We start from the raw sequence: 27,608 nt of genomic DNA on the forward strand, positions 1-27,608 counted from the left end.
AGCATCTTATTAATCCTTAGTGCTTTTTATATTGTTATTACTAGTAGAATTTGTATTATTATCTTATCAGTATTATTAAAGACTGACAGTATATAAAGTGCATCAGGACATGGGGAAAAAAAACTATAAAATGATGACCAGTTGAAACAGTATTTCCAAGAAACATGCTAAATAATATTGTTTTTGCAGAGAATAGCATACATGCCAAAATGGCATCATCAATTCAAATCTGATCAGTTCTGATAAAAGAAAGCAAATGTATTTGATCTGCCTTTATGCAAATAACGAGTTGTGAAGGTGACATGAAAATGTGCTGCATAGTAGGAATGACCCTTCTGCTAATTCCTCAGTTGTCGTTTGGCTGGTATGCGGTTAAAAACCCCTCACTGCACCGGTTGTCATGGTGAAAGACCAGAAAGTATTTCTGTCTCCTAATCTTTGCTCCATTTAGAATAATAATGACCAGAGTGATATCCTCTATATGTGAGGGAGGCATGAAAAAGGGCTGTTGCGAATGTTAGCATGAACACTAGCATGTGGAAGGAGTGTTTGGGGAAGATAACAGAGAAACCACGATGGGTGAGGTGGAAGAAGAAAGGCTTTGTTATGCTGGATCCCATTGCAGCTTTAGAGGTGACCTCTTGAACCTCCAGAGAAGAGACCTGCGTGTCACTTCCTGGCTTATATCTTGCAAAGAGTATTGAAAATGTGTTGAATGCTTCCAGACTTCAACAGGAACATTGTGGGATAGTCTAAAAGAACATAAGGTAATTGGAAATGTGGGTGTCGTGTCACGAAATTGTCAAATTAAACCTTTATTTACTGTAGAAGTACAGTTTTCACATAGCAATGCCATTAGGTCAGCATTCCCAACCAACTTCTATAATGAGATATTTTCAGTGACAACACCCAACATGCACCAGTTACTTGCAGGAACTTATATTAATGAACACAATAGGGCTAATGTTGATTTAATGATGGTTTTAACTGCATATAGCATTGCTTTCGTCCCTTGTGTGTTTTGACAACTTGATAAGTATTCCTAGTAGCCACAAAGTGCACGCTCTGGGATTTGGTAGCGTTTGTGATTTATGTATTTAATTTGCTTTAAGTTCACGCCGCACTGCTTGACCAAATTAGCGTTAAGTATGTGGCTAATAACTTACTTATCTAACGCTCTGTTTCTGTTTGTCTCTCTCTCATTTGTCGTAGTTGAGACATGCGGAGGCCAGCTGGATGCCAGTAATGCTGGTTACATCACATCTCCAGGATACCCTCTGGAATACCCACCCCATCAGAGCTGCCAGTGGGTGATCAGCGCACCTGAACCCTCGCAGCGCATCGTGCTAAACTTCAACCCGCACTTTGAGCTGGAACGACTGGATTGCAGGTGAGGATAAAGGAAATTAGCTGGAAAAAAGGGGGAAATTAAGTACTAGTCCTATGGAATGATGAACAATAAGGATGTGCGTGCAATTAATTCACTTCCAATGGAGCATTTGCAAACCCCGGCCTGTGTGCGGAATTGTTGATGAGGCGAACGTGGAAGATAAAGGAAAAAAGGGTGTGAAAAAGGTAGACGTCGTATACACATAATTTATCGGATGAGAGAGAAAGATGTGAGTCAGGGGGAAGGGGTAAAGAGGACGTGTAAGATATGTGGTACCGAGGATTGGGAGTAAAAGCGACACGGAGAGGTGGAACTATGTGAAGAGAGGAATGACGTTGAGGGTGAAGTTAAGAGAGATATAATAGGGTTTAGAGCGAGCCTAAAGGGCTTACGCAGGGATGCAGTGCAGCTGTCACTGGGAAAGGGGGTCGTCTAGAAGGCTTTTTGTGGAACTGTTTTCCCTCAGCTGTAAAATTAATTACGTTCATCCACAGGCTCTTATTTCTCAGAGTCTGACTTACATTACAATTTCTACCAGTGTCATGTTTCTTTTACCTTATAGATCAGGGATTGGCTACTCCAGTCCTGGAGGGCCTCTGCCCTGAAGAGTTTAGCTCCATCCCTAATCAAACTTTAGCCCATCCATGTCCCATATAGCTGAGACTTGGTATATATAGTGTCCAGACCTGCTTTTGGAGGACCACTACACTGCAGAGTTTAGGTCAAATTCTAATTAAACACACTTGAACTAGTTAATCAAGACTAGAAACTTCCAGAAAAGTGTGTTGGGCAAGTTGGAGCTAAACTGTACAGGACATTGGCCTTTCAGGAGCAGGTTTAGACACTCTTGTCCTGCAAGGTATTTGTTTAAAGGAGAACTTCACTTCCAGAACAAAACATTAAAAGATAATTTACTCAACCCCTTGTCATCCATGAGTTTGTAACATTAGCTAGATAGCATGCTAACTAGCACATCCGGAAATGCGATTAGGAAACATTCAGAAAATATGAGTCGATTCTTGCTTGTTCTAGATATGATGTTTAAGTATAAACAGCTGGTATTGATCCATCTTTCAGAATCAGCTGAAACGGACTCCTGTTTACAAAGCAGTCCGGCATAGCAACATGAGAATATAAAAATCGTGACTGAATTTTCATTTTTGGGTGAACTATTCCGTTAAGACTGTCTAGACTAATGACAAATGGTTTTGTACTTTGGATGCATTAGTCACAATTACTGTCTGGAAGTTTACTAACTGAAATTACTATTTGTCATCCTTAGGGCTGTATTGTCCCTGGTGGTGTGAAATTGATGTTGTTTTTAAGCACTTTCTTTTATGAGTGGTTTAAACCCGCTGTGGTTTCCCCATGGGCCGCCCATGTGCATGACAGCAACGGCGAAGGGTGTATCTGCAGGATTCCCCTAAAAACCACCAGCTGTGAATATACGGGTACCATTTTAAGTGTCAAGTCCTCATGTTTATATTTGTATAAACAAGCAGGCCATTCACTGCTTTCTGCTGCATTTGGAGGTTTTATCTGAACAGTCAAGGAAGAGATATTGGGAGAAAGTGGTAGAGATAGAGAAGGACAGACACCAAAAATACACACCTCAGTGGCTGATCTCTTTTGCTGATACAGCTGAGGCTAATGCCCCCTCACTCCCCAAATGAACATTCTGGATTTGCTGTGTACAAATGTTCAATCTCTTTTCCTGCTTGGGTGGCTTCATCGGGTTGGACAGCTCTGGCTGTATTTGTTGTTCAGATTAGGCTTTTCCTAAATGAGATAGAGTGTACAGAGGTTTCAGAAAGGTATTACCTTGAAAGACATTCCCATTTGGACTCCAAAAACAGGTGAAAATGTCAGGCTTCTTAGTTCAAGGGAAAATGTAAAGGTGGTTGCTTGAGAGTTAGTGTTGATATTCTCTTGCATGATTTACAGTAAAACAGAGGTGTCCATTCCTGCTTTTGGAGGGACACTTTTTCTAGCTCTAACACACCTGCCTGGAAGGCTGCTTGATTAGTTGGTTTAGGTTTGCTTAGAAGGAATGGACAGCCCTGCAGTAAAGTAAACAGATTACTTAGCCATTTCAGAGTGGCCGCTCTGAAGCAGAAGGTGCACAAAGGTGCACAAGTTTGCACAAAACTTTTGCAATTAATAAATAAATGTTGATAGAAAACTTTAACATTAACCAATGTTATGCGGGTAAAATGTTATTTTTTCCTCTCGCAAGTCATGACGACCGACATTGGTAGGTTTTAGCCATTATTTTTATTCGAAGGAGACGTATACGTGTATCTTTAGCAAAGCAGCATGGAGAGCCGCTTCTGGGGTGCTTCTAAAATGTGTGGCAGCGCGGCAGGTATGAACACAAACACTGACTAGAGTGGCCGTGGCTGCTGTGTTGGAGCTGTAATGTGCTGTAGACGTGCACAGTGTAAATTAGGGGTTATTCACACATTAATGGCAGGAAAAGCACCTTATACTTGTGAGCGGCCACATATGAGGTTATAGTAAATTAAAGAATGATCATGTGACTTTTCAATACACCAAGTGAACTGTAAATGCAAAAAAAAAAAAAAGTTTCCATTGCAGTTTTGTGAAATATTCCTTTTTCTAATTGCCTGAAAAACCACCTCATGCTTTTTTGCAATATATGGGAGTTTTTGTGAAATTGACATGTTTCCATTGGGCTTATTTTCAATTTGCAATTTCAGTTTGCACAATTTGAAGGGTAATGGAAATGCAGTTAGTGACCGTTTGACGATATGACAACCAACAGTACAGCTACTTGTCAACCTTCAGCAATTTAATAACTGTCAGTAGTTGTTTCCATTACCCTTCAAATTATAAAAACTGAAATTGCAAATTGAAAATACACCCAATGGAAACATGCCAATTTTGCCCATATATCGCAAACATTTTTTTTTTTTTAACGTTTACATGAGGTGTTTTTTCAGGCAATTCGAAAAAGCAATCTTTTTTTTACAAAACTGCAATCAAAACCATTTTTTACGCATTTAGAGTTCATCTGGCGTGAGTAAAAGTCACATGATTATTATTTATTCTACTATACCTTCAAGAAACACCACATATGTGGCCACTCTCAAGTATAAAGTGCTTTCCTTGCCATTAATGTTTGGATAACCCCTTATTTACACTGCACAAGTCTACGACGCATTACGGCTCAGACACAGCCACCGGAGCTGATCACGGCCACTCTCGTCAATGCTTGTATTTATATCATTCATTTCAGAAGTGACTTTCCATGCTGTTTCAATAAAGATACACACCTACACCTCCTTTGATTAAAAATAATGGCTAATGTGGTGGCTGCAGTATACAATATCCGTCACCATGACTTATCGTTAGAGAAAAAAAATTACGTCGCATAACATCATTTATAGTCTCAGCCTCAGACATCATGGCCATGGACCGCTGGCGAAATGTTGGATGCATATCGCACAAAATTGGAAACACTTTGGGAGTTTCGATGTCGTCATCTGATTACTTGAATTCTACAGTATCTCGAGGAGATCTGTGTGTCACATTCTTTAATGTTCCACCTGGAAACAAAGATGTTGTGATGCCAAACCCTCTCTTTTGAGAAGAAAAGTGTTGTGATTGCAGCTATGGCAATGAACACTTATCAGCAACATCAACAAAACGTTGGATTTTCGTAAGAATGTCAAATATGTCCAACTCTTTAAAATTTGCACACTCCAGCCTGTTATTGTGGGAACATTTCCACATCTCTAAACATGTCGAGGCACAAAACGAAACGTGATTGGTTGCATCACCTGTCACTCATATGGCCTCTTGGGCGGTTCTTGGTCATTCAAAGTGGCCAAGGTTTCCAGAACTTCTGCTGTCAGTCTGAAGGTCTGGCTATGAGAGACGACGTTGTCATATATAAAACACTACAAAAGTTTTGCGCAAATCTGTAATGGAAACGCAGCTAGTGTGGGTGCCCCTTTAGACCTTAGTAGTCTGGTGTATTGACAATAAACAAGTGTGTTCAGGGATGTCTTCGTAACTTGCAAGTGCCTGAAACAAAACTCTTAAATAGATTTCAAAGATTCGATGCCAAGAACATCCTAAACTTTGGCGAATCAAATACATAGTTCCTTGGAAGTCTCATTGTAGTGGTCTGGTTTTCTGACAAACTGATATAAAGCTCTGCACCCTGCCACAGCGGATATTGAGTAAAACCAGCCCATCAGATTACAGTTTGCCATTTTGGGAAAGCCTTTGGCTTTTTTTGTTTGCTGTGTGCACCACACAATATCTGAAACAAAAATTGTACCTTTAGATGTACAACAGCTTGTGCCTTATCTATATCTAAAAGGTGCATATTAGTACCTTAGAAGTAGTATAATATGCCCTTTTATGGGTTCTGCCCTAGTGACTAACTGTTGTACCTCTAAAGGTACAATTTTCTGAGTATGTAGAGTCCATCTGAGTCTGATATTCGACATTAGCTGGAAATGAGTGTTGCTGTTTATATGCCGTCAGTTCGGTAGTGGGCTGAAATTGAGCTGTAAGGGCTTTTGTTGTTATGGTTTGCAAGATTATGATACCAGAAAGCACACACTGTCCATGCACCACGCTCACTCGTAACCCTCATTACTCCATCTCATAGTCTGAATGAGTGGATGGAAAGTGGAAAGCAATGTGTGATGAAAAATATGCTTCATAAACTGGTCTCTTTTTAATGGTCCACTTGAATCGTCCATCTCGTCCATCTGTATTTTGCTATATATACAATGAGTCATCGTCAGCACATTTAAGCAAGGTATGATTGAAAGGCCTGGCTCCGTCTTTTAGATGGCAAACACTTACACACACTAGCAAGCACATTTAAATTCACCTTGTGCTTATGAGTGCTGGCTCCGAGTCTCTGTTACTCGGAGGAGCTGCCTCGCTGTTTCGCTTAGCTTGCACAATTTGCTCTAGACAAGGTCAAAGCAGCTTCTTGTGCCCTAAACCATACTAACGAATGTGCTTCTAAAAAGCATCTTGTGGCTCGCATGATGTAGTTAGGCTAGGTGTGGTATCAGTGACATTTTTCAAGGGGCACTTCAGCAGGGAATTTTTATTCCAGGAGCAAAGCCATATGGCTTTTACCTGGAGGGCTGGGAGCAGATTGATCTAAGATAGATGCAATAAAAATGGCCAATGAAATATCTGGCCATATCTTTAATGTGATACTCTTCTCCTTTGAGATGAAAGAAAAAGGGCGGTGAGCTGAGAAGTGATCTCTGTTTTAGCTCTGTCTGTCCGTCTGTCTTCTATAAAGTAATTTTTTCTTCAGGTCTCCACCTAGTATGCCTCATTATCATTCTCCAAATAGATCTCCATTATATTTTCTCGCCCCAACGCATTACTCTATATGCAAACAGCAAGTTCCTTCTGAATGCTAAATACTGAGTTCACATAATGCATACAGAGAAGGAAGTAAATGGTTGTAGAAGGATTTAAATGTTGTACGGCAGTGGAAGGGCTTAAGTTGAAACCAGATCTGATTGAGAATCACCTCTCAGACATAAAATATTGACAGAGAGACAGTTGTTTGGGCTGAGGAGGGAATCTAGAAGAATTACTGGTAAGAGTGAGACAGATGCGTGCGATGAAGCCTGCATCACTCGAGGGAGTCTGCGCTCTACTAAAGTGATGAAAGTTCTCGCGTTTACTATGCAGCGCTATCTGTAGATGTTGAGGTGCTAAGCTATTGAGCAGCATCAGCGTTTCTAAACTGCAAGCATGATATCACCCTATTTCCGCTTTTCCTCGGGGACAAAGATCAATGCATGTCCTTTGCCCTTAATGAAGAATCAATGGACCCAGCACGTTCAGAAAAGTGAGGTCATGGTCAAGAAGGTCACAGATGAGCGGACCAAAGGTCACAGGGGTCATGTGCACCAAATGAGCATCACATAAATAAAAATACCACAATGAACAGTTATAATAACGGCTACTCTTAGATCAATGATTGCTCAACAAACGTTATAAATTGTTTCTAGCTCCTACAGTCTGATGATATTCGGCACAATACCAAATGTACGGTGTTTCCCGTTACAATGCCGTTACCATTACTGACAATAAAGCGTGGCGTTACTATAATTTATTTTAATTTTATTTTTCAGTTCATCTGAATGGATGTGCAGCATACCTGTATTTGATGAACCGTAAACTCTAGTTTGAAGGCACACGATTAGCCGCAAACAATATTCTTTGTTGTATTTTTGTTTGGAATTCTTCAGCTTTTTTTCTGCTGCGCTCACCTATTATCATCCCTCTTCTGATTTCAGCAAATCAGTTCAAGCGAATGCAGTCAACGTGATTAATATTCATGAGCTCATTAATCCTTAAGTGCATTTTATATTGTTATTAATAGTAGAATTCGTAGTAGATTTGTTATCTTGCCAGTATATTTTTTTACATTTTTTATAGAAACACTAAATAACATCCAATTTAGCATCCAAGTTATTTGATATATTTAAACATTTAGACATTAAGTTACTTTCCATGGTAATTAGTTACTTTTATAAGGATGTAACTTGGTTACTAACTCGGTTACTATTTGTGAGAAGTAACTAGTAACTATAACTAATTACTTTTTAAAAGTAACATTCCCAACACTAGTGACCACATATCAGTTCATTTCAAGCTACAGCTTAATGCAACTATATGTTGGTCAGCAATATTGGCAAGTACATATATTATTCCTTTGTCCACTAACTGGCCACAGTTAATCAATTTTCTGGATATCGATGCTCTTTATATATGTATACATCACAGTTATTAAAGACTTGTCATAGTAGAGCTTGACGATTTCATAATTATTCAAATAGGTCAATAATGTTTTTTTAGGACACAGTAGATTCAGTGATGTTTTTAGGGCATTGGAAACATATCAGCAACCCCGGAGTGTATCAAGATATTGATAGCTTTAAAAAAATGCAATCAGTCTGGAGCAGTATAAAGTGACACATTTGGGAATTCAAAGATTTAAAAAAGTCTCTCTTTACCCCGAGAAGCCAATTTTCCCCAGAAAAAAAAAAAGTTTTAATATCCTTGATGGAAAAAAAGAACCTAATGCATTCTGATAAGGCCTAAGGCTTTCAATGGCAACATAATGGGAATTGGTAGACGGCACGTTTTGACGGGAACATGCTGAGTCTCGGAAGGCCAGAAAATTCACTTTCTTAAAGGTGTGAGTTTTGAAAAAAAAAGTCACGAATGTTGCTTTAAAACCAGTTTTAGTATTGTTTATGAAAGCCTCAGGCTCCTGCGGTCTACCCCAGTCATCTGTAAATGTCAGCGCTGTATCGGACAGCCATGCTATTTGTTTCCCGACCGGATTGAAGATGGCAACCCTCCCTCCCCCTTGGGAACCCTCCCCGGCATCTATTTAATATTTCACAGGCACTTATAGCTTATTAGGCTGCCCCCCCGGGGGCAGAGTGTGCGGCTTTCCATGCAGACTCTCAGCATTATTTAATTTCAATTTTAGTGTCTTGGCCAGTTGACGAGCCGTCCTGGATCACGTCCTGCGGCTGCTGGCCTAAAAGCACGGCAGAATTCAAATGAGCGGCCATTGTGTTATTTGATATCGAAAAGCCAATGTGATTGTGTGTCAGACTGAATTATATTCTGAAAAAGCCATTGAGCTAAGTTTGAGACAGATAGAGCTACAGGACGTCTTCATAGGATAATACAGATATGCCACACAGCCTGTCATAATAGCTGTTTGTTCCCGATAAGTTTAGTTTCCAGGAATCAGCAAGGAAGTTACACTTTGGTCAGATGTGTCGTATGTGAAATTGCCTATTATGAGCAGTTTCTGTTCCTGTACTGTTGTACTTCATGAAAAAAGAGTGAGTTGAGGCAAAACATTAGGTCTTTTTTTATAAATAGCCAGTAGACCTTACAAGTTACATTGTTTACATTTGGCAGACGCTTTCATGACCTTAGTGTTGCTTACACTACAATGCTGTCCACTTTTTTTTCTTCCCGTAAGTGTGGGAAGACTGGCTGGTCTCTTCTGCATCCAGCTGTTTTTATCTGTACAAAACAGCTTGTTTTGCTGCTTGATATTGCAAAATGGTGTGTCTTACCATATTATTTTAATGAATTATCTTAATTATGAACACACTGGTTTGTAGTGCAAACAGTTTTACTGTTTACTGGATGTTGTTATTCTTTTCGATATTTTCCTATAGTGGATAATGAACCGGAAGTCTCATCCGTGGGCTTACTTTCACGTTGAAGAAAAAGGTGGATACTGTTTAGGGGTGTTGCGATATACCGGTATTGAGAGCGATAAACTCTCACTGTGATTTGTTCCATTCATACTCAACACCAGAGGGCGCCTTTGCGCATAAAGTCCACAAGCCAGACTCATAGGAGTAATTAAACAAATGACTTCCAAGGAAATCCCTTATATGGACAAAGGCATCAGTGTTGCCAAGTCCATGATTTTCCTGTGAAATTGGGCTACTTTAACACTGTTGCTGTGGGTTGTTTTTCATGTCCATGGGTTGAAGCAACCCCAGTAACGTGATATTTAGCACCTGCAATGTGAATTTTACCAGGGGAACCCAACGAAAAAGCGTGTATTTTACTCCCTGGAATTTTTACCGGGGGACATGAAACAAGTAGCAATTGGGTGGGTTTTGTTGTGAAAACCTGGCAACCCTGAAAGGCATCCATTTGTCGCTGTAGCTGAAAAAAATTTGGAAAGAAATGGTTTGTATTTTGAAACGTTAAGAATCAGCACACAATCACAACATTACATGGTTTGTCTGTGTTCTTCAAGCCATCTCAGGTGTTTTCATATGGATAATGTATATTTATATTGCAATGCTAATTGACATAGCCTTTATCATTGTGTAAAATGCTGTAAAATAAGAATCTGTTCATAGAAAAAAGTTATTTCAAACACGATTGACGCTATAACGCAAGTTTGGACTAAAAATATGTACGTATTCTCATAAATGGTCTTACTTTGACATTATGTTAAATGGTTAGCATTTTAGTCTCTTCTGTTTAGTGCAATAGAGGGTTTACACTTACGTCACGATTTGGTCAGTTACCTGGATGCTCGGCCATATTGGAGATACTCAGATGTAAACATCTGATGCATGGTCATTGTACTACTGAATACGTTGTATTCAGTGTGGAAGCTGCTAAAACTTATAGAGAAGGACTTAGTAAGCAGGAAGGGTGCAATATTTTAACAAACTAAAGTTAATAGGTGGTAAAGATGCATACGGGTAGTATTAATTAAGATATTAGCCTAATATTTCACCTACCTGCCTGGAAATGATACGAACAAACACAAATGTCGTCAAGATTCTTGCACTGGAAATCCTTTAAGTTTGGCCAACCACAAAAGCCTTTTGTTCCTCAGTTTTTTGCACTCTTCTTCTCTTCGCTTCTTCTTCGATTCTTCTCGAACTTTTGACAGTCTATAGTACACCAAATGTTTTTCCCAGTCGGACTGATTAGTACAACCCAAAACATGACAATAATTGACCATTTTCAGCAGTAATAATCAGCAAAATATGTGAGTTTTGTTCGGTTCAGTGGCATTGTTTACATTCGGTCCCGCCAATATGGCCGATTGATGATGCGTCATAAACGCCCTCTGTTGTTCCTTTTGTAAGCAATAGTGTGATTATATTTGTAATACATTTAAGACATGGCGATTCTTTTAATCAAGTCCATTTATAAACAACTATATCAGTAGCATAATACAGTCAGTGCTTGCATGTGGCAGTACCATGGCACTTACGATTAGCTTTTGTATATCACACCAGGCTACCATTAGTCACTTTTATGGTGCTATAAGGTACATAGAGGAACACATTATTATAGTAGTGTTCACAATGCATGATATTACCCTCAGATATTTTCATGCATCCATTGTAATTGTAATGTGCACATGGGCTCCTGAGCCAAATATAAAATTCAACATTGATGTTTAACGAGCCACAGGCTCTTATGATTTAAAAACACATGATGAAGTGTTGTTTATTGTGTAGGTAGCTGATTTCAGGCAGTTCAGAGATTAACAGGGTCCAGGTTTATGTTACGCCTAGTGTCGCCACAGCACATCTCTTCTCATTTGAACAGGGGCAAGAAACAAACATGCTGTATTACTATAAATGCACAAAACAAACACGGATAGTAGCATCCGTACCCCTGTGTATCTGTCTGTCTGTCTCTCTCCAGACAAACTGCTCTTTAGGGCAGCTAGTGACACCTCAGGGGACTGTGTAGGCCTGAAAAAATGCTTGAAAAACACCGTAGGTGTGAAAAGCAATTAGCAGTGAAGAGGCTGGAGGGGAGAGGAGACAGAAAGTGAGATTGGAGAGGAAGACATGTCTGAACATGAGACAGGGACACGGGCCCTTTGCCCTCCTCGTGTCAAGCCTCTCTTCCCCGCTCACACTTACAAACATACCAATGTCTGGGGAGTTTTCATCACTGCCTGTAGCACCTGAATAACCATTGAATCGTGCATAATTAGCATGCATAATTGCAGTGCTATTGCACCGCGGTAAACAATTTGAGCTTTACGCCTATAAAGCAATGTTATATTGCTGTGATAATGAGAAAAAGCTTCTCGCGTTCAGTCACAAGTGCTGTGAAATTGATACAAACGTGTTTTTGCGAGGTAAATAAGTGATTTGGGCATTTCTGTTGATCAATGGGCATCCTGGTTTGTTTCCACTCTCAAGCGCATCTCGAAATGCACCGGAGCCAAGTGGAGGCGTCTAGAGACGGTCAATATCCACATTTGACACACTCACTTGTCACTGCTAATCCAGGAGCCAAGAGCCCCTACAAAATCAATTACAACCTAATTACACTTGCACACAGTTTACAAGCCTTCATCCCAGCTTTTCTAGTGTTTGAGGTGAGATGGACACAGAAAGAAAGTGAGTGAGAGTTTGTGTGTATGCGTGTGGTTTAACTTTCTGTACAGTTCGTACAGTAGCTTTAAGGATAAAACTGTCTCTAAATATGTGTTGAATACATTCTGAAGACAGTGATGATTTTGATTAAGCCACTAAGTTTTCTAAAGTTGACTTCATTAGGCTAATTGCAGTGTCTATGATCGAAACTTTAGTAACAACGTTAAATTTATGTGAGTCAGTTCGGTTTCAACAAATTGATTTAAAAGTATGAGCGGGGAAGAGAGGCTTGACACGAGGAGGGCAAAGGCCCCGTGTCCCTGTCTCATGGTATTTTTTAAAATATTTGCATAATTCAGAAAAAATACAGTCTATGTTGCTTTTATTGCTGTTTTACTGTATTTACTGTATAATGGTGAAATATTCTTGCTTGTGTTCATTTAGTGAAAAACAGTTTGGAAAACATACAATATCACCAAAAAGCTGAAAAGTAATGAGATTTTTTTCCCCTAAAAAGGCAAAAACATTTTTCAAAATATTAATAATTATAGTATCAAAAGCTTAAAAATATAAAAAAATATATTATTTATTTCTCCTAGTGTAGGACTGTTCTAGTAAATATTAGGTAAATAATGTTTTTTTCTCCTAAAGTTGCAAAAAAAAGTAAAAATAAAATAACATTAAATAAAATATGATAATAATAATAATAATAATAATAGTTGTTTTTATTTTATTTTTCCTACTCTAAGAGTGTTCATGTTTAATAATAAATGTTTCATAAAGTAAATAGTTGTTTTCCAAATAATGCAAAAAAAAAAATTCCCCTAAAAATGCAAAAACATTTATAAAATATTACTAATTATAGTAGTATCAAAAGCCTAAAAATATTATTTATTTGTCCTAGTGTAGGAGTGTTCTCTAAACTAAAAAAATCAAGTAAATGTTTTTTTCCCTGAAGAAAATAAAATAATAAAATAAAATAACATAAAATAAAATATATTTATATTAATAATAATAATAATAATAATAACAATAATATTAATAATAATAATTATTTTTATTTATTTATTTATTTATCCATCCTACTCTAGGAGTGTTAATGTTTAATGTAAATGTAATAATAATATTTTTGTATCAAAACAAAGCCTATTTTGCTTAGTGCAGGGTTGTTTTCAAAAAAGTTCAAATGACAAAGTTAAAATAAAGTTAAAATTTTTCCAGGCAAGGGTAAGATTATAGTTCGTTGTTAGTAATTAGTAGTTGTAATTATTGTCCTGACCAGTGTCTCTGACATGTATAGATTTTAAAACTCTTGTGCATTTCTTATGCATTAGAAGGATTGCAGATGCTGGACTTGGATATGTACGTGTGTTTATGAATGTGTACTGTATGTAGTTGAGACGTCCTGGGTCTAAATATACACCGCTGTACCTGAAGTCTCCAAGTGTGCGGTCGGCCAGGGGGGTCCAGAGCAATGAAGAGTCAGAGACACCTGCCTCTTTATGTCATTCTCAGGGGCCCGGGGCCGTGTCAGGTTTTCACACACACACACACACACACACACATGCGCTCCCTGAGTGACGTGGAGCCAGCAGTTATGCGACTCAACCAGGGATAATTCAGAGTCAACCGGGAAGGAAATGTTAAAAAAGGCGCAACATCATGTCTTCATTCTATTTTGGTTTGTGCAGACACATTTGACATCAGTCTGTTTTTGAGTTTTGGTACATTTCTTTGGAGACTGCAAGTTCTTGGTGTTTCTCAGTTTCAAGAAGTTTCTCAGATCAGTGTTTTGTTTTTTTGCTACTTTAAAGCACAAGTACAGTGATGCATTTCTATAGAATTAGAACATTACAAGTAACGTTTTGAAATTTGATTCATTTACTGAATCAGTTCATTAAGAAATTGATTCACTGACTTTTTGAAGTTGCATTGCAAAACACCTTAAACTGACAGAAACCCAGATTTTTATTCTTTGATGCATGGCGTCTTTAGCCACTTTACTTGACTGTCTTTGCAAGATTACACACATTACAAAACAAAACAAAACAAAGCAAAATAAAATAAAATAAAAAAAAAAATATAAAATAATATATAATAAAAATGGTTTCTGTTTTGTTTATATAGTGTCAGATGTTTCGTTGGTTATTATTTTGAACCGTTTTGTTAACAAAATAATTAACATATTTGTTCCCAGTATTATTAATAATATGTATTAATAATGCTTATTATTATCTTTCCCATCTCACAGTTTTACCCCTAAACAAAGTCAGTTTAACTGAATCATTTAATAGAATTGCTTCAAAAGAATCATTTAATGAATTCAGTTAGCATGAGCCTATGAAATATCTTCTCAGATTATATTAATTTTTATTTTTAAGAGTGTAACACTAAGTTAAAATTAAATTGGAACAGTTTGAAGTGACTTATTTGCCTCCTACATTGTCTAAGTGAGTTTTAAAGGTGCATAGATTCATTTTCTCGGTCTGGCCGGCATGTTTTGCTCTGGAGCCATTAGGTTGGGAGTGATGGCGTGTGTTTACAGGGATCTTGTTCTTGTTTAGGGGTTAAATGGGGCAAGCATTCCTGAGGTGTGAGAAGAAGTCTGACTCATGCCTCTCTATGGCCAGATTTATTATAAGGGAGCACTCATGCAGACGAGCGGCTGGATTTTTGAGAGTCTTTTGCCTCATTTAGACATCGTGTGTGAAGTGTTTTGGCAAAAGAGGGCAACGCACATTAAGGGATTATTTTGGCCGGACAGGTGGTCATTGTCTCAGCTCCTTCAGTCGGGCTCTGAAGTGACATGAAAAAATGTGTGTTTGTTGTGATAAGGCAGCAGTCCACTGAGGGTCAAAGGTCACCCCAGCTCAAATTAAAATGACTCCTAGCAGTTCCTTCACAGTTACTCATTGCTGCAGAAGATATTGCATTGCACTTCCTTGCGTTCTTAATGTTTGTCCTTCCCAGAGGAACAGTTTTATTGCTCTAAGGTTCCTCTTTTATTGCTTAGGAGACTTAATGGATATCTTAGTTGTGTTTAAATATCAACTTTATCTAATGTAAATAATTTAGAAGTACTTCAGATTAGGAGAAATAAAAAAAAATTGAGGGAAAAAAATACATGTTGATAGCAGCTCAGATACTTTCGTATTGGCAGAAATGTTTGAGTTCATTTTGAGATGGGATTTTTGATTTTTTGAGATTATTTTTTGATCATTGAGATGCTATTATAGGTTTTATTCATATTTTGAATCATTATATTTATATCTATATTTTCAGTTTTCATTTTAGTTTTAGATTTAGTCATTTTGTTGTGCGTTTTTATCATTTTTAGTAATTTAGGCATTATATATATGTATCTATATATAATTAAGAAAATAATGCTTTTTCCCCTAAAAAACAATCAAACAAAAAACAACAACAACAACAACAAAAAACATAAATATATATTTTTCTTTATTGCATTCCAGTTATAGTTTCATTTTAGTTTATTTATATTGTTTAATACAAAATTTAAACAAGAAATATTGTTTTGATAACTCTCTAAAATATAATTTTTAAATATTAAAATTGTTTTATAGTTGATGTTTATTTTAAATAACACGGAGTGTTGCATCACAATGTACCTTTACTTGACAGAAACATATATATATATATATATATATATATACAAATGCACATTTGTATAAATATATATATATGCAAATATTAGGGATGTAACAAAAATAATGTGTTTTTTTCCCCTAAAGGAGCAAAAAATGCACACAAAAAACATAAAAGCAAAAAACAAACAAAAAAATAATATTTATATGAATAATAATAATACTGTTAATTATCAAAATATTTATTTTATTTTTTATTTTAATTTATTTGACCTATTTATTGCCTACTTTACAGTTTTTGTTTATTGTATTACAGTTGTAGATTCATTTTAAACAAGAAATATTGTTTTGGTAACTCATTTTTTTATTTTTTTTTTTATTTTTTTTTTTATAGTTAATGTTTATTTTATTTCAAGTAAAGATTTTTTTTATGGTTTTATTTTTAGTTACAGTTTTAGTTTTACTTACAGACTTTGGCTTTTTTTGTATGTAAGGTTTGCCAAACAAACAAATCCAAAAATAGCATTCATGCATGGTACTGTTTTTTGCTTTCAGGTATGACTTCATAGAGATCCGAGATGGGAATTCTGAGTCTGCGGACCTGCTGGGAAGGCACTGCAGTAACATCGCTCCTCCTGCCATAATTTCCTCAGGTCCCGTCATCCACATCAAGTTTGTGTCTGATTACGCGCACCAGGGTGCCGGCTTCTCCCTGCGCTACGAGATCTACAAGACTGGTGAGTGAGCTCAATCTTGGCTGCTGCCATGTGGTTAAGGAAACGGATAATTTGAGGAACACTTTTCCAAGGAAAATTTCTATTCCTGACAATGAACCGCCCAAGCATTCTCATCACGTACGTCCTTTCACATGTGCTCATACCATGCCAAGATGGGACGCTATTATATGTCTAGATTGCAGCTGTTATAGTCAACGAAGAGTGGTGTGACATAGTGCACCTTTACTTAACAGAAATTTATGTATATATATATATATATATATATATATATAGGGCTGTCAGTTTAATGCGATAACTTAATTAATTAGTTATGAAAAAGTATGATGCAGTGCAACAACTCCACAAATGCAGTTATGCCCTAATATTCAAGATATGAATTCTCTATGTGTTTAGTCTCATATTTATTTATATCACATTTCACACAATATCACACTGTCGGCAAGAGCAATATAACACAAGTGCTGATTTTGTCCTGATCTATCACAAGCTTAAATGTGATTTTTATACAACAGTTCAGTAAATAAGAAGATGATATTGTGCTAGATTTTAAACATTATATTATGTGTTTCTGCACAATTTTGCAGAGAATATATTACCTCTGAAGCCATAGCAGAATTGTTGAAAGTCTCCGAACAACACAGCGGTGTTTTGTTTCTGAATGAATCCCCGTTTTGAATGAATCGTGTGAATCAATGATTCAAAGGCCCATTCATAAAGAGAGGCGTTTATTGAATTCCTGAATGAATCAGTTGTTTGAATGAATCGATTGAATTAATGAATGACTCATAAAGACATTTACTGCCACCTGCTGGCAGATTTAGTTTCTTATTTAGAGAATCATTTAAATAAAAAATAAAATTAAAATAAAATAAAATAAAATAAAATAAAATAACATTAAAGGGAAAGTTCACCTCCCCCAAAAAATGTAAATCATTTACTTACCCTCATGTCGTTTTAAACCTTTCTTTTGTGGAACCAAAAGCTGTTTTGGTTACCAATGACTTTCATTATATAAACAAAAATAATACTGAGATTTGAGATCTCAAATTATCTTCTTTTACGGTCCATAGTTTACTATGGCCGTTGCAGCCTAAATGTTTATGTGTAATACATTTTATGTTGAATCGAATCAACTATTTCTTTCTAAAGCTACAATTTGTAATGTCTACTTGATAGTTTTTCATTTAACACAAAAATAGCTTTAAATAATATTTTGTGGGTATTTTCACAGTCAAATTTTGTGCTTAATTAAAAAATAAAAATCAGTTATTGGTGTACTTGACAAAGGGTATCGGCATCAGCCCTGAAAAACACACATTGTTCGACCCCTGATATATTTATATACAGTTTGGCATCAAGTTTACAGCTCATTTGAGAACATCCTGATGCGATTTGCAGCTTTGACATTTTCAGTGTTTGGTGTTTAGTGCTGACAAGATTCAGCAAATGTTAGGCTTTTGCATTTCAAAAAATAAATGAATCTGGTTTAGCCTTTCAACGAGGCAATATTTCTTAAGAAACGCTTGGCACATTTCACACAAGCGGTGATTTTTTTTGTAGAGACAAGCAACACATTTTCTGTAGATGTTTTCTTTCGTCACTCAGTGGTCAGGGTGTTTATGTGTGAACTCTCACTCGGTCTCAACCTTTGATTGATGGTTGATTGGAGCAGGCTGGTTTTTGAGGGTCACAAGTGGCTCAGGTTGATTTTGGAGGCGCTCTTGTTACGCTGTAAATCTCATTAGCTGAATGACCCCTGCGACCTTTAACTCGCGGTTCCAGAAGGTCGCGGCTCCTCCGTCCTGTTGCACGGCCGTCAGACACGCTGATTCTTAAATGTTCCCTCAAAGTTTCCGAAACGCTCCCAGACCAATTAAACATCAAGGGAGAGAAGAAAAGAAAATAAACTGAGTTTAGAGGAAAGGCGGGGAGGGGGCGACGCTTAACTCTTTTCATCCCTCCGCGAGCATGCCAGGAATGCCCACTTAATTGGACTCTGATCTCTTGTCCTTGGGGAATTCGAGTTTGGAGTACATTGGTAATTTGTGCATGGACTTTGGAGCCATTCAGAGCCATCTGTAGGGATTTTTCTGTACTAGTTCGAAGTACATACTTGCAAGGCTTCAGAAAACTGTTTTTATGTTTTGAAAATGCCAGTTTGTTCATGCAAGTTATTCTGGGTGAGTTGCTGTGTGATTGCTAAGGTGTTCTGGGTAGTTGCTAGATATTATTTTATTTTATTTTATTTTATTTTATTTTATTTAGTTTAGTTTAGTTTAGTTTAGTTTTGTTTTTTGTTTTATTTTATTTTATTTTTACCAAATCTCAAATCTCTACCAAATTATGTTATTAAATTCTTAAATATGATGTTAAAATAGTTAAATCAATCAATCAATCAAGCAATCAATTAATTAATTAATATTACATTTAAATATTACAAATATTACAAACAACTATTTTATATTTTAATGGATTGTATTATTATTATTATTTTTTATTTTTTATATTATCATAGCCTATCATGTAATATAAATAAATTAATATTAAATAAAATATTAAATATGATATAAATATATAAATATTACAAAATATACAAATATAAATATTATTATAATATTATTTAATATAAAATGCAGGTGGATTTATTATTATTATTATTATTATTATTATATAAATGTGCTAAATAAAGTATTATCATTATTAAACTTTCAGGTCATTTGTTTTATTCAATATAATCAGCAAGTTTTATCTTAGCCCAATTATTTAATGTAAATAAATTCTTAAATATGATATTAATATTAATAAATCTTATAAAATATAAATATATATTAATATTATTCATATAAATATATTATATTATTTATATACATATTTGTATAAAATATAAATAAATTATAATAATATAACAATATTAATATAAGTATAATAATATTTAATATAAAATGTAAAAAAAAAAACTAAAATAAACTAAAACAATTTAAAATAGTCAATTTACCTTTTTATACAAATGGACTTCTGTTTAATGGATTCATTATTATTATTATTATTATTATTATTTTTATTTGTTTTTTAAATAAATAACATTTGCTCATATAAGTTTATGTAATATTTATTTATCATATATTAAATATAATAGTGCTATTACATTATAATAATAAAATAATAATAATGACAAATTATTATTATTATTATTATTATTATTATTATACACAAATGTGCTAAATATAGTATTATTATTAAACTTCTCAGGTCGTTTATTTTATTCAATATAATCGTCAAGTTTTCAATAAATTCTTAAATATGATTACATTTATTGGGTGTTTGCTAGGTATATTTGAAATTCAGAGGACACCCTTAATTCCCTATGATATTGTGGTCTGTAGACATGGCTCAGGTGCCTCTCTTATACAAGCCTATGGGATTAGACATAGCTAAGTATAATCATTGGTAATAGTGATATTTGTCTTGGCAAACACCATTAACTATCACTACAGCGTTCCTTCAAGAACACCGCACTAGCCGCGTACTCGTGGGAGTGCCGCGATTAATGTTGTTTTGCAACAGCGATGATTAGCCTGGTAACATAAGCACCGTGGCTTCATCATGGCTGATGGGAAAAACAGCAGAGTTATTCTATCTCTAAGCCTTCACCTCAGCTCAGTAATTGCTGAAATCATCACCATTGCCCTCAGGTACTGTTACCACAGATACAGTTGCTAACTCTAGTCGTATGACTCGCGTGATAAGCCCACAATCTCATTTTACACTAACCAGAGACAGCCCAAGAACATCTTTTAATAAAGGCATGATATGCTTTTTCTCTTTTGGGATGTTAATATAGCCGCGTGTGGGTGTTGCAGAGATGGAGTGGAGAGGATACATATCTGACTTGTAAATGCTTTTCCGATCACTTGTCGGTGATGCGCCGTTTTTGTGTGTTAAGATGCCTTCAAGTTATGTTGGAATAATCAATATATTTAATTAATTTAATTAAATAATTCTATTCTTAGAATTATGCTTATTATATAGACATATATACAGACTCTATGTATTTATTTTTAAAATCTATGTACATATGTATGTATTTTATAAATTATTTTTGTATAATTTTTTACAATAAATATTATTACAATATGAATATAAAACTTAAATATATTAACTGTAAAAAAAATATATAAATTCTAAAATTTAAATCTAAATAAACAAGTCTTATTTAAATAATATTGTTATTGTTTTTATTAATTAAATATATATTCAACATTTTTATATGAATTAATTTAATATCAATTTTTTTTAAATCCCAAATGTTTTGATTGATAGTGTATTGTAATAATTATATATTTACCCAGAATAAAGTGTCAGATGCCTATAATGTTTAACTATGTTTGACATGTTGTCTAAAATAAAATAAATAAATTAGTAAAATAATATTTTATATTATTAATTTAAGTAAAATATAAATAATAAAATAAATATAACAATCTTATTTGAATAATATTTGTACTGTTTTTATTAATAGATTGATAGTGTATTGTAAAAAATAATATATTATAATAATAAAATTAATTAATCAAATAATATTTAAAAATATTAATATATAATTAAAATAAAATAAAATATAAATTAAAAAATCTAATTTGAATAATATTGTATTGTTTTTAATTAATTAAACATATATTTTAAAATATCTGTAATTAAAAATATTAATATTAATACATTGACATAATACTGAGTGACATATTTTTTCAATCTTACAGACCATAAACTTTTCATTGATAGTGTATTGTAATAATTATATTATTAACCTATTATATAGTGTCAGATGCCTATAATGAACTAGTGGCAGTTGTAAAACATCATGTTCAACTATATTTGACATGTTGTCTAAAATGATAATAATAATAATAATAATAATAATAATAATAATAATAATATAATAATAAATATTATTAAAATATTAATATATAATTAAAAAATAAATAAACATTAAACTCTTATAATAATAATATTTATATTGTTTTTATTAATTAAATATATATTTAAAAAGTAAAAAAAAAAAAAAAATAGAAATATTCATGTTAATTAATTTAATATTAATTTTAAAAAATCTCACAGACCCTAAACTTTTGATTGATAGCGTATTGTAAAAATTATATTTACCCAGTATATAGTGTAATATGTTTATATGTTTATTATTTGTATGTGTAACATGTTCTCTACAATAAAATAAAATAATATTTTAAATAAATATTATTACAATATTAATATATGAAATAAAAATAAAATAAAATATAAATAAACATAATTAGAATTGTTATTAATTAAAATATGTATTTCATATATTTGTATTATTAAATAAGTATTATGACATTTAATATAAAATTCAGTATCGGAGTCTAATTACAACGTATGATCAGTACCATTGACCACCTAGTTTTATTTATTTATTGTACATTTCTATAAATTTTACTGTACCTTGTTATAATTCTCTGTTGCAAAACAAGAATAATAAAATGCACATATAAAGCATTAAATACACACCTAATGCACATCCTTTGATATTTTTGGTCTAGTGCTAAAAAGCTTTCTGTGTTTGTCAGGGGAGTGAAATATGAAATATGTCCATTTTTTTCTGACCATAATCACTTGAGCGTACATGATTTCATAATTATGATTTTCAAACTCATTAGCAACATCCCATGAGGAGAACATGTAGACAGCATTAGTCTTTGTGCGTAATATCCTCTTTGCCTTTTCCTGCGCCACAAAATAATGGTTATTTATTTTTAAAATTCCAGGTTTTGAGGCGAAGTAACTCAGAAAGTCAGTCTCTGCAGGTTTTAAAAGTTATAAAGACTGCCAAAAATGAGTACGAAAAAACACCCAGCGTTCATCTTTAAGGGACCTGTTGTTTACACAAACTGGTCCAATCACTGGAATTGTGGGAAAGTGTTAGCGTGGGTGAGTCTCAGCGTTTATGTCTGTTTATATGGAGAGGAGTCGCAGCGATAATGATCTCTGGTGAACACTTTCCTCCGATGCGTGTTCTCTTATCCGGCACTGGGAGCGAAAACTTCAAACCCTCATTCATCTTCATGCAGAAATCCCACACTGGTCTCCGGCTGACCCGCGGGTGGTATGCAATCACACTGTTATGCAGACAATCTCTTAGGGCCATTATGGCTGACTAACGCTACTTGATTTAGTTTTTTGGCCTTTTGCCGCTTGTTTGGCTCAGAGCAACAACATGTTCGAAACCTTCAAAGTTGAACAGTGCTGACAAGGCACCTTCAAAAAGTTTACAATATACAGCTCCAAGTGGATGAGCTCATGCTTTGCTTGGTCTTGAACTGAATCTCCACAAATATCTGCACAAATATCTCAACACCTGTCATTTATGAAATTCAGTGCATGCCATATTTTGGCTGTTTTGCTAATGCTCTTAGTTACCAGTATTACTGTAGTGCTCTCAATGATTAGTGGTTACTCGCTTTTTTTTGGCAGCATACGAATGAGTAAAATGAGTTTTGAGGGTGTGGAAAGAGCTGGGAATCAGGTGAGAATATAAATGGACTGGGAATTAAGTGGGAATAAGCCTTTGTGATGCTCTAGACACATCAATATGAATGGTTTGCAGCTTTGTTTAATGATAGTAACCAAACCTTTATGATTTTCTTGCTTCTGAGGAACACAAAAGATATTTTGAAGAATAAGAAGAATAAAAACAGTTCTCGTCCATATGATGAAAGTCAATGGGGTCCAAAATAACATTGAACCACACTGAATTTTATTGTACAGACAATAGTACAGTATTGTTTTTGTTAACTAAAAACAACAAATATTAAAATACAATTTAAATAAACATAAAAATCTTATTTGAATCTTATTTGTATTTTTATATATGTATATATATATATATATATATATATATATATATATATCATGTATATTAAAAATATGAATAATTAATTTAATATTACGTTTTTAAAAATCTTACCAACCTTAAACTTTAGATTGATTGTGCATTGTAAAAATTATATATTTACTCAGTATATAGTGTAATTGGTTTGACAAAAAACATATTATGTTCTCTAAAATAAAATAAATTAATTAAATAATACAACAATAATATATAATTAAAATAAAATATAAATAAGCATTAAAAATGTTATTTGAATAATATTTGTATTGTTTTTTTTATTAATTAAATATTAGACTAATTAGCATTATTAATTTAAAAAATATATATTTAATATATTTGTATTAATATTGCATTAAAAACTAACAACAAAAAATATTTTTATAATAAATAACCTTTTAAAATAAAGCTGAAATACACGAAAATATAAATATTCAATAATAAACCTAAACTTTTTTTTTTTTTTTTTTTTTTTTTTGTTAATTGAAAAAAAAAAAAAAATAAAAAAAAACCTAAAATAAAATGAAATAAAATAATACATTTAAAAAATTAGATTAATATATAAATTTACTTACATTTATTTTGGCCTAAAATTAGTAATACTAAAATAACACTCCAATAAAAACCTCACAGACATTATTTTCAAAATAACTTTGTGTTCTAAAGAAGAAATAAAGTTTGGAACAACCTGAAAGAGCTAAAGATGACACGATTTAATTTTTAAGTGAACTCTCCCTTTAAGCTCATGCTTACGTCTCAAGGATGAGTCTTGCTGCAAAGTTGTTTTAACCCGTTACCCTTTATCTCCCATGGTTGTATATGACCTCATGGGCCTGTCAAGACCCATCGCTCCCTTAAACCCCCATTCCTCTGCTTCCCGTCCCGTATGCCGCCCCGTTTCTCTGCCCCAGTTTAGTCACGCCAGACTGTTACCCCCAGTGGCATGTGCAACACAACAACCCCTCCTGCCCCGGTCACATGACTCTTACGCTGTTGCCACGGTTACTGCAGAAGACTTCCCGCCGAGCAGCCTTCAGGCCCACCGCCGCTGCCGCCTTTTGAGTGCACACTTAAAAGAAAGCACTAGAAGAAGCGATTAGGTCCATAGGTCTCTGTCGCTCTGGGTAACATCAGCACTGCCCCCCACCTGTGGTGGAGAAGCGGTCTGGAGGCTATCCTGGTCGGCCAATGGAATTTACTGCCACTTTAACAGTTGCTTTGAATCAGGTGCCGTCTGTCTTGCTGTCTCGCTTCCTCTTCTCCTATAAAACGCCCCATTTAAAGCCTTCAGCTCTAACAACCTCTCCTTAAAGCAACCAAACCCAGAGGAAAGAAATAGCTTTCTTCTAGATAGCGCTGAGATGAAATACAGAGCAAATGAATGGAAGTCGTTTTAGATGGAAGTCGAAGATCTTAATAATACAACAAACTTGTTTAGATAGATTGGTAATATGACTTTATCCCATAATTATGATTTTTTAGGTTATAGATATGATTTTTATTTCATAATTTTTACTTTTTATAAATCTATTACGTAGTATGTCACAATCTCACATTTTTAACACTTTATGTCATAATTATGACTTCTTTTTAGGTCATAAATATAATTTAGATTAGATTTAGATTTAGGTCATAATATAGATATGATTTTTATTTCATAATTTCTACTTTTTATGAATTTATTACTTAGTATGCCACGATTCTGATTTTATCTCATAATTATGGCTTAGTATCTTAAATTTTTAACATCTGATGACATAATTATGACTTTTTAGGTCATAAATATGATTTTTTTTAATCTCATAATTTCAGCTTTTTTATACATTTTTATGTATGTCACAATTTCGACTTTTTATCTCACGGTTATGGCGTAGTATTTCATATTTTTAACATTTTATCTCATAATTACGACTTATTAGGTCATAAATATGATTCTTGTCTTATAATTTCTACTTTTTGCTGAATTTATTAATTAGTATGTCACAATTTCAACTTTTTATCTCATACTTATGGCTTAGTATTTTGTATTTTTAACATTTTATCTCATAATTACTACTTTTTAGGTCATAAATATGATTCTTGTCTCATAATTTCTAGTTTTTTATTAATTTATTACTTGTATGTTACAGTTTCAACTTTATTTCATAATTATGGCTTAGTATTTTAGATTTGTCACAGTTTATGTCATAATTACAATATGATTCTTATCTCATAATTTTACTTTTTATGCATTTATGTATGTATTTAGTATGTCACAGTTTCTAATTAATCTTATAATTATGGCTTAGCATCTCATATTTTTGACATTTTATGCCATAATTATGACTTTAGGTCATAAATATGATTTTTATCTCATAATTTCTACTTTTTATGAATTTATTACTTAGTATGTCACAATTTCGACTTTAGCTTATAATTATGGCTTAGTATCTCATATTTTTTTTTTAATTTCATGCCATATTTATGACTCTTTACATCATAAATATGATTTTTTATTTCACAATTTCTACTTTTTATGAACCTATTATTTAGTATGTCACAATTTAAACTTTATGATAAAGTTTTCCCCTATTTTATCACAATTTGAACTTTATTTTTTAAATTAATTAATTTATGTCTTATTTTTTCTTTGATTTTTGGAGAAGCAACTGATATGACTCTATTTCAAGTATGTAATTCTGCATACTGCATTTTCTCTAGTATACACTACCATTTAAAAGTGTGGGGTCGAGAATATGTATTTTTTATATAAAGAAATTTATACTTCATGCATTAAATTGATCAAAATTGGCAGTAAAGATTTTTTTAATGGTACAAATGATTACTATTTCCAATAAACACTGTTCTTTTTAACTTTTTATTCATCAAAGAATCCTAAAAAAAAAACTTTTGAATGGTAGTGTTTTAAAAGAATTACATATTTACTCAGTATATAGTTTCAGATGGCTATAATAAACTGGTGGCAGCTGTAAAACTTCATGTTCAGTTATGTTTGACATGTCCTCTACTGACTCAAATGCTTTTCTGAATATCTCTTACGTAGATCCTAAAAGCAGATTTGAGACTTAAATGAGCTTAATAAGAGTCCCAGTGCGGCGCTTTTCAATTGTAAGCACAGATAATCTATTAATAAAACCATTTAATCTTGCAAAACTCTACAGCAGACCATAATAAACCATAACCAATCATCCGGGAAGATGTTCCATTTGTTATTTGTTAAAAATCACTGCCATTCACTCTAGATAGCAGAATGATCATTTTCCATTTATTCGTTCAATTTAACGGTTAGATGCATGTTATTTTTATTGTGAATTGAAGTCCTGGAATGGACGAAAGACAGTCGGAAATTCACAGACATCAAGGTGATCTGGAGCGACTGGTGAAAGCGTGTAAATAATGCGGTGAGTGAACACAGACTTCGTCGTCCCACAAGAGGTCAGACTGAACGAGTGACAGAAGGGGAAACCCCTCGCACGTTTGAGCACGAGGGCTCACGCCACCCGAGTTTCTGCCCAGCAACTAACCCTTTCGCTGCCACGCCTCCTCCATTACTGTACGGTCAACTGTGGTGACAGGCGGGCCGCAGACACTGTAGCGCAGCGGGAGGCATGTCCCGAGGTGGAGGAGGAAGAGACTGTTTTTGGTGTGTTCATAAGCATGAACTAATAAGCAGTCAGGGTGGGCGCTCATGCATGCATGCTCCCCGTGACTGCGTTTTTCACACACACAATGCAGTCGTGCAGCGGCGGTATTCGTGGCAGGGTTGAGTGTGTGGGGCAGTCGGCCAAGTGGAGTAATCGATGCGAACTTTGACGGGACGACCCACTGCTAGAGGAGACTAAGAACCACTATGTGAAGAACTTAATTTAGAACAAACACAGACTCAAACCCTTACAGGAGTGGGTTGTGCATGTGCTTGTGCCTCAAAGGGTTCAGTCCTGACCTGCGTCACTTATACTTGTTCTCCTTCAAGATTTCTGTCTCACTTCTGTCATATAAGAAAAATAAATAAGCACTGTGGTGATAGTA

The 27,608-nt window shown here is 34.3% G+C and overlaps 1 protein-coding gene across 3 annotated transcripts in view; it reads left to right on the forward strand.

Moving 5' to 3' along the window:
- Positions 1-27,608, forward strand: part of nrp2a (neuropilin 2a) — a 90,902-nt gene that overhangs the window by 11,450 nt on the left and 51,844 nt on the right. For all 3 annotated transcript variants that reach the window (XM_051111020.1, XM_051111026.1, XM_051111036.1), the window contains exons 2-3: positions 1,213-1,390; positions 16,479-16,660. In XM_051111020.1, the coding sequence (XP_050966977.1) occupies positions 1,213-1,390; positions 16,479-16,660 (360 nt within the window). The remainder of the gene's footprint in view (positions 1-1,212; positions 1,391-16,478; positions 16,661-27,608) is intronic.

Source organism: Labeo rohita, chromosome 1 (assembly GCF_022985175.1).
Source record: "Labeo rohita strain BAU-BD-2019 chromosome 1, IGBB_LRoh.1.0, whole genome shotgun sequence".
NCBI classification, from domain to species: domain Eukaryota; kingdom Metazoa; phylum Chordata; class Actinopteri; order Cypriniformes; family Cyprinidae; genus Labeo; species Labeo rohita.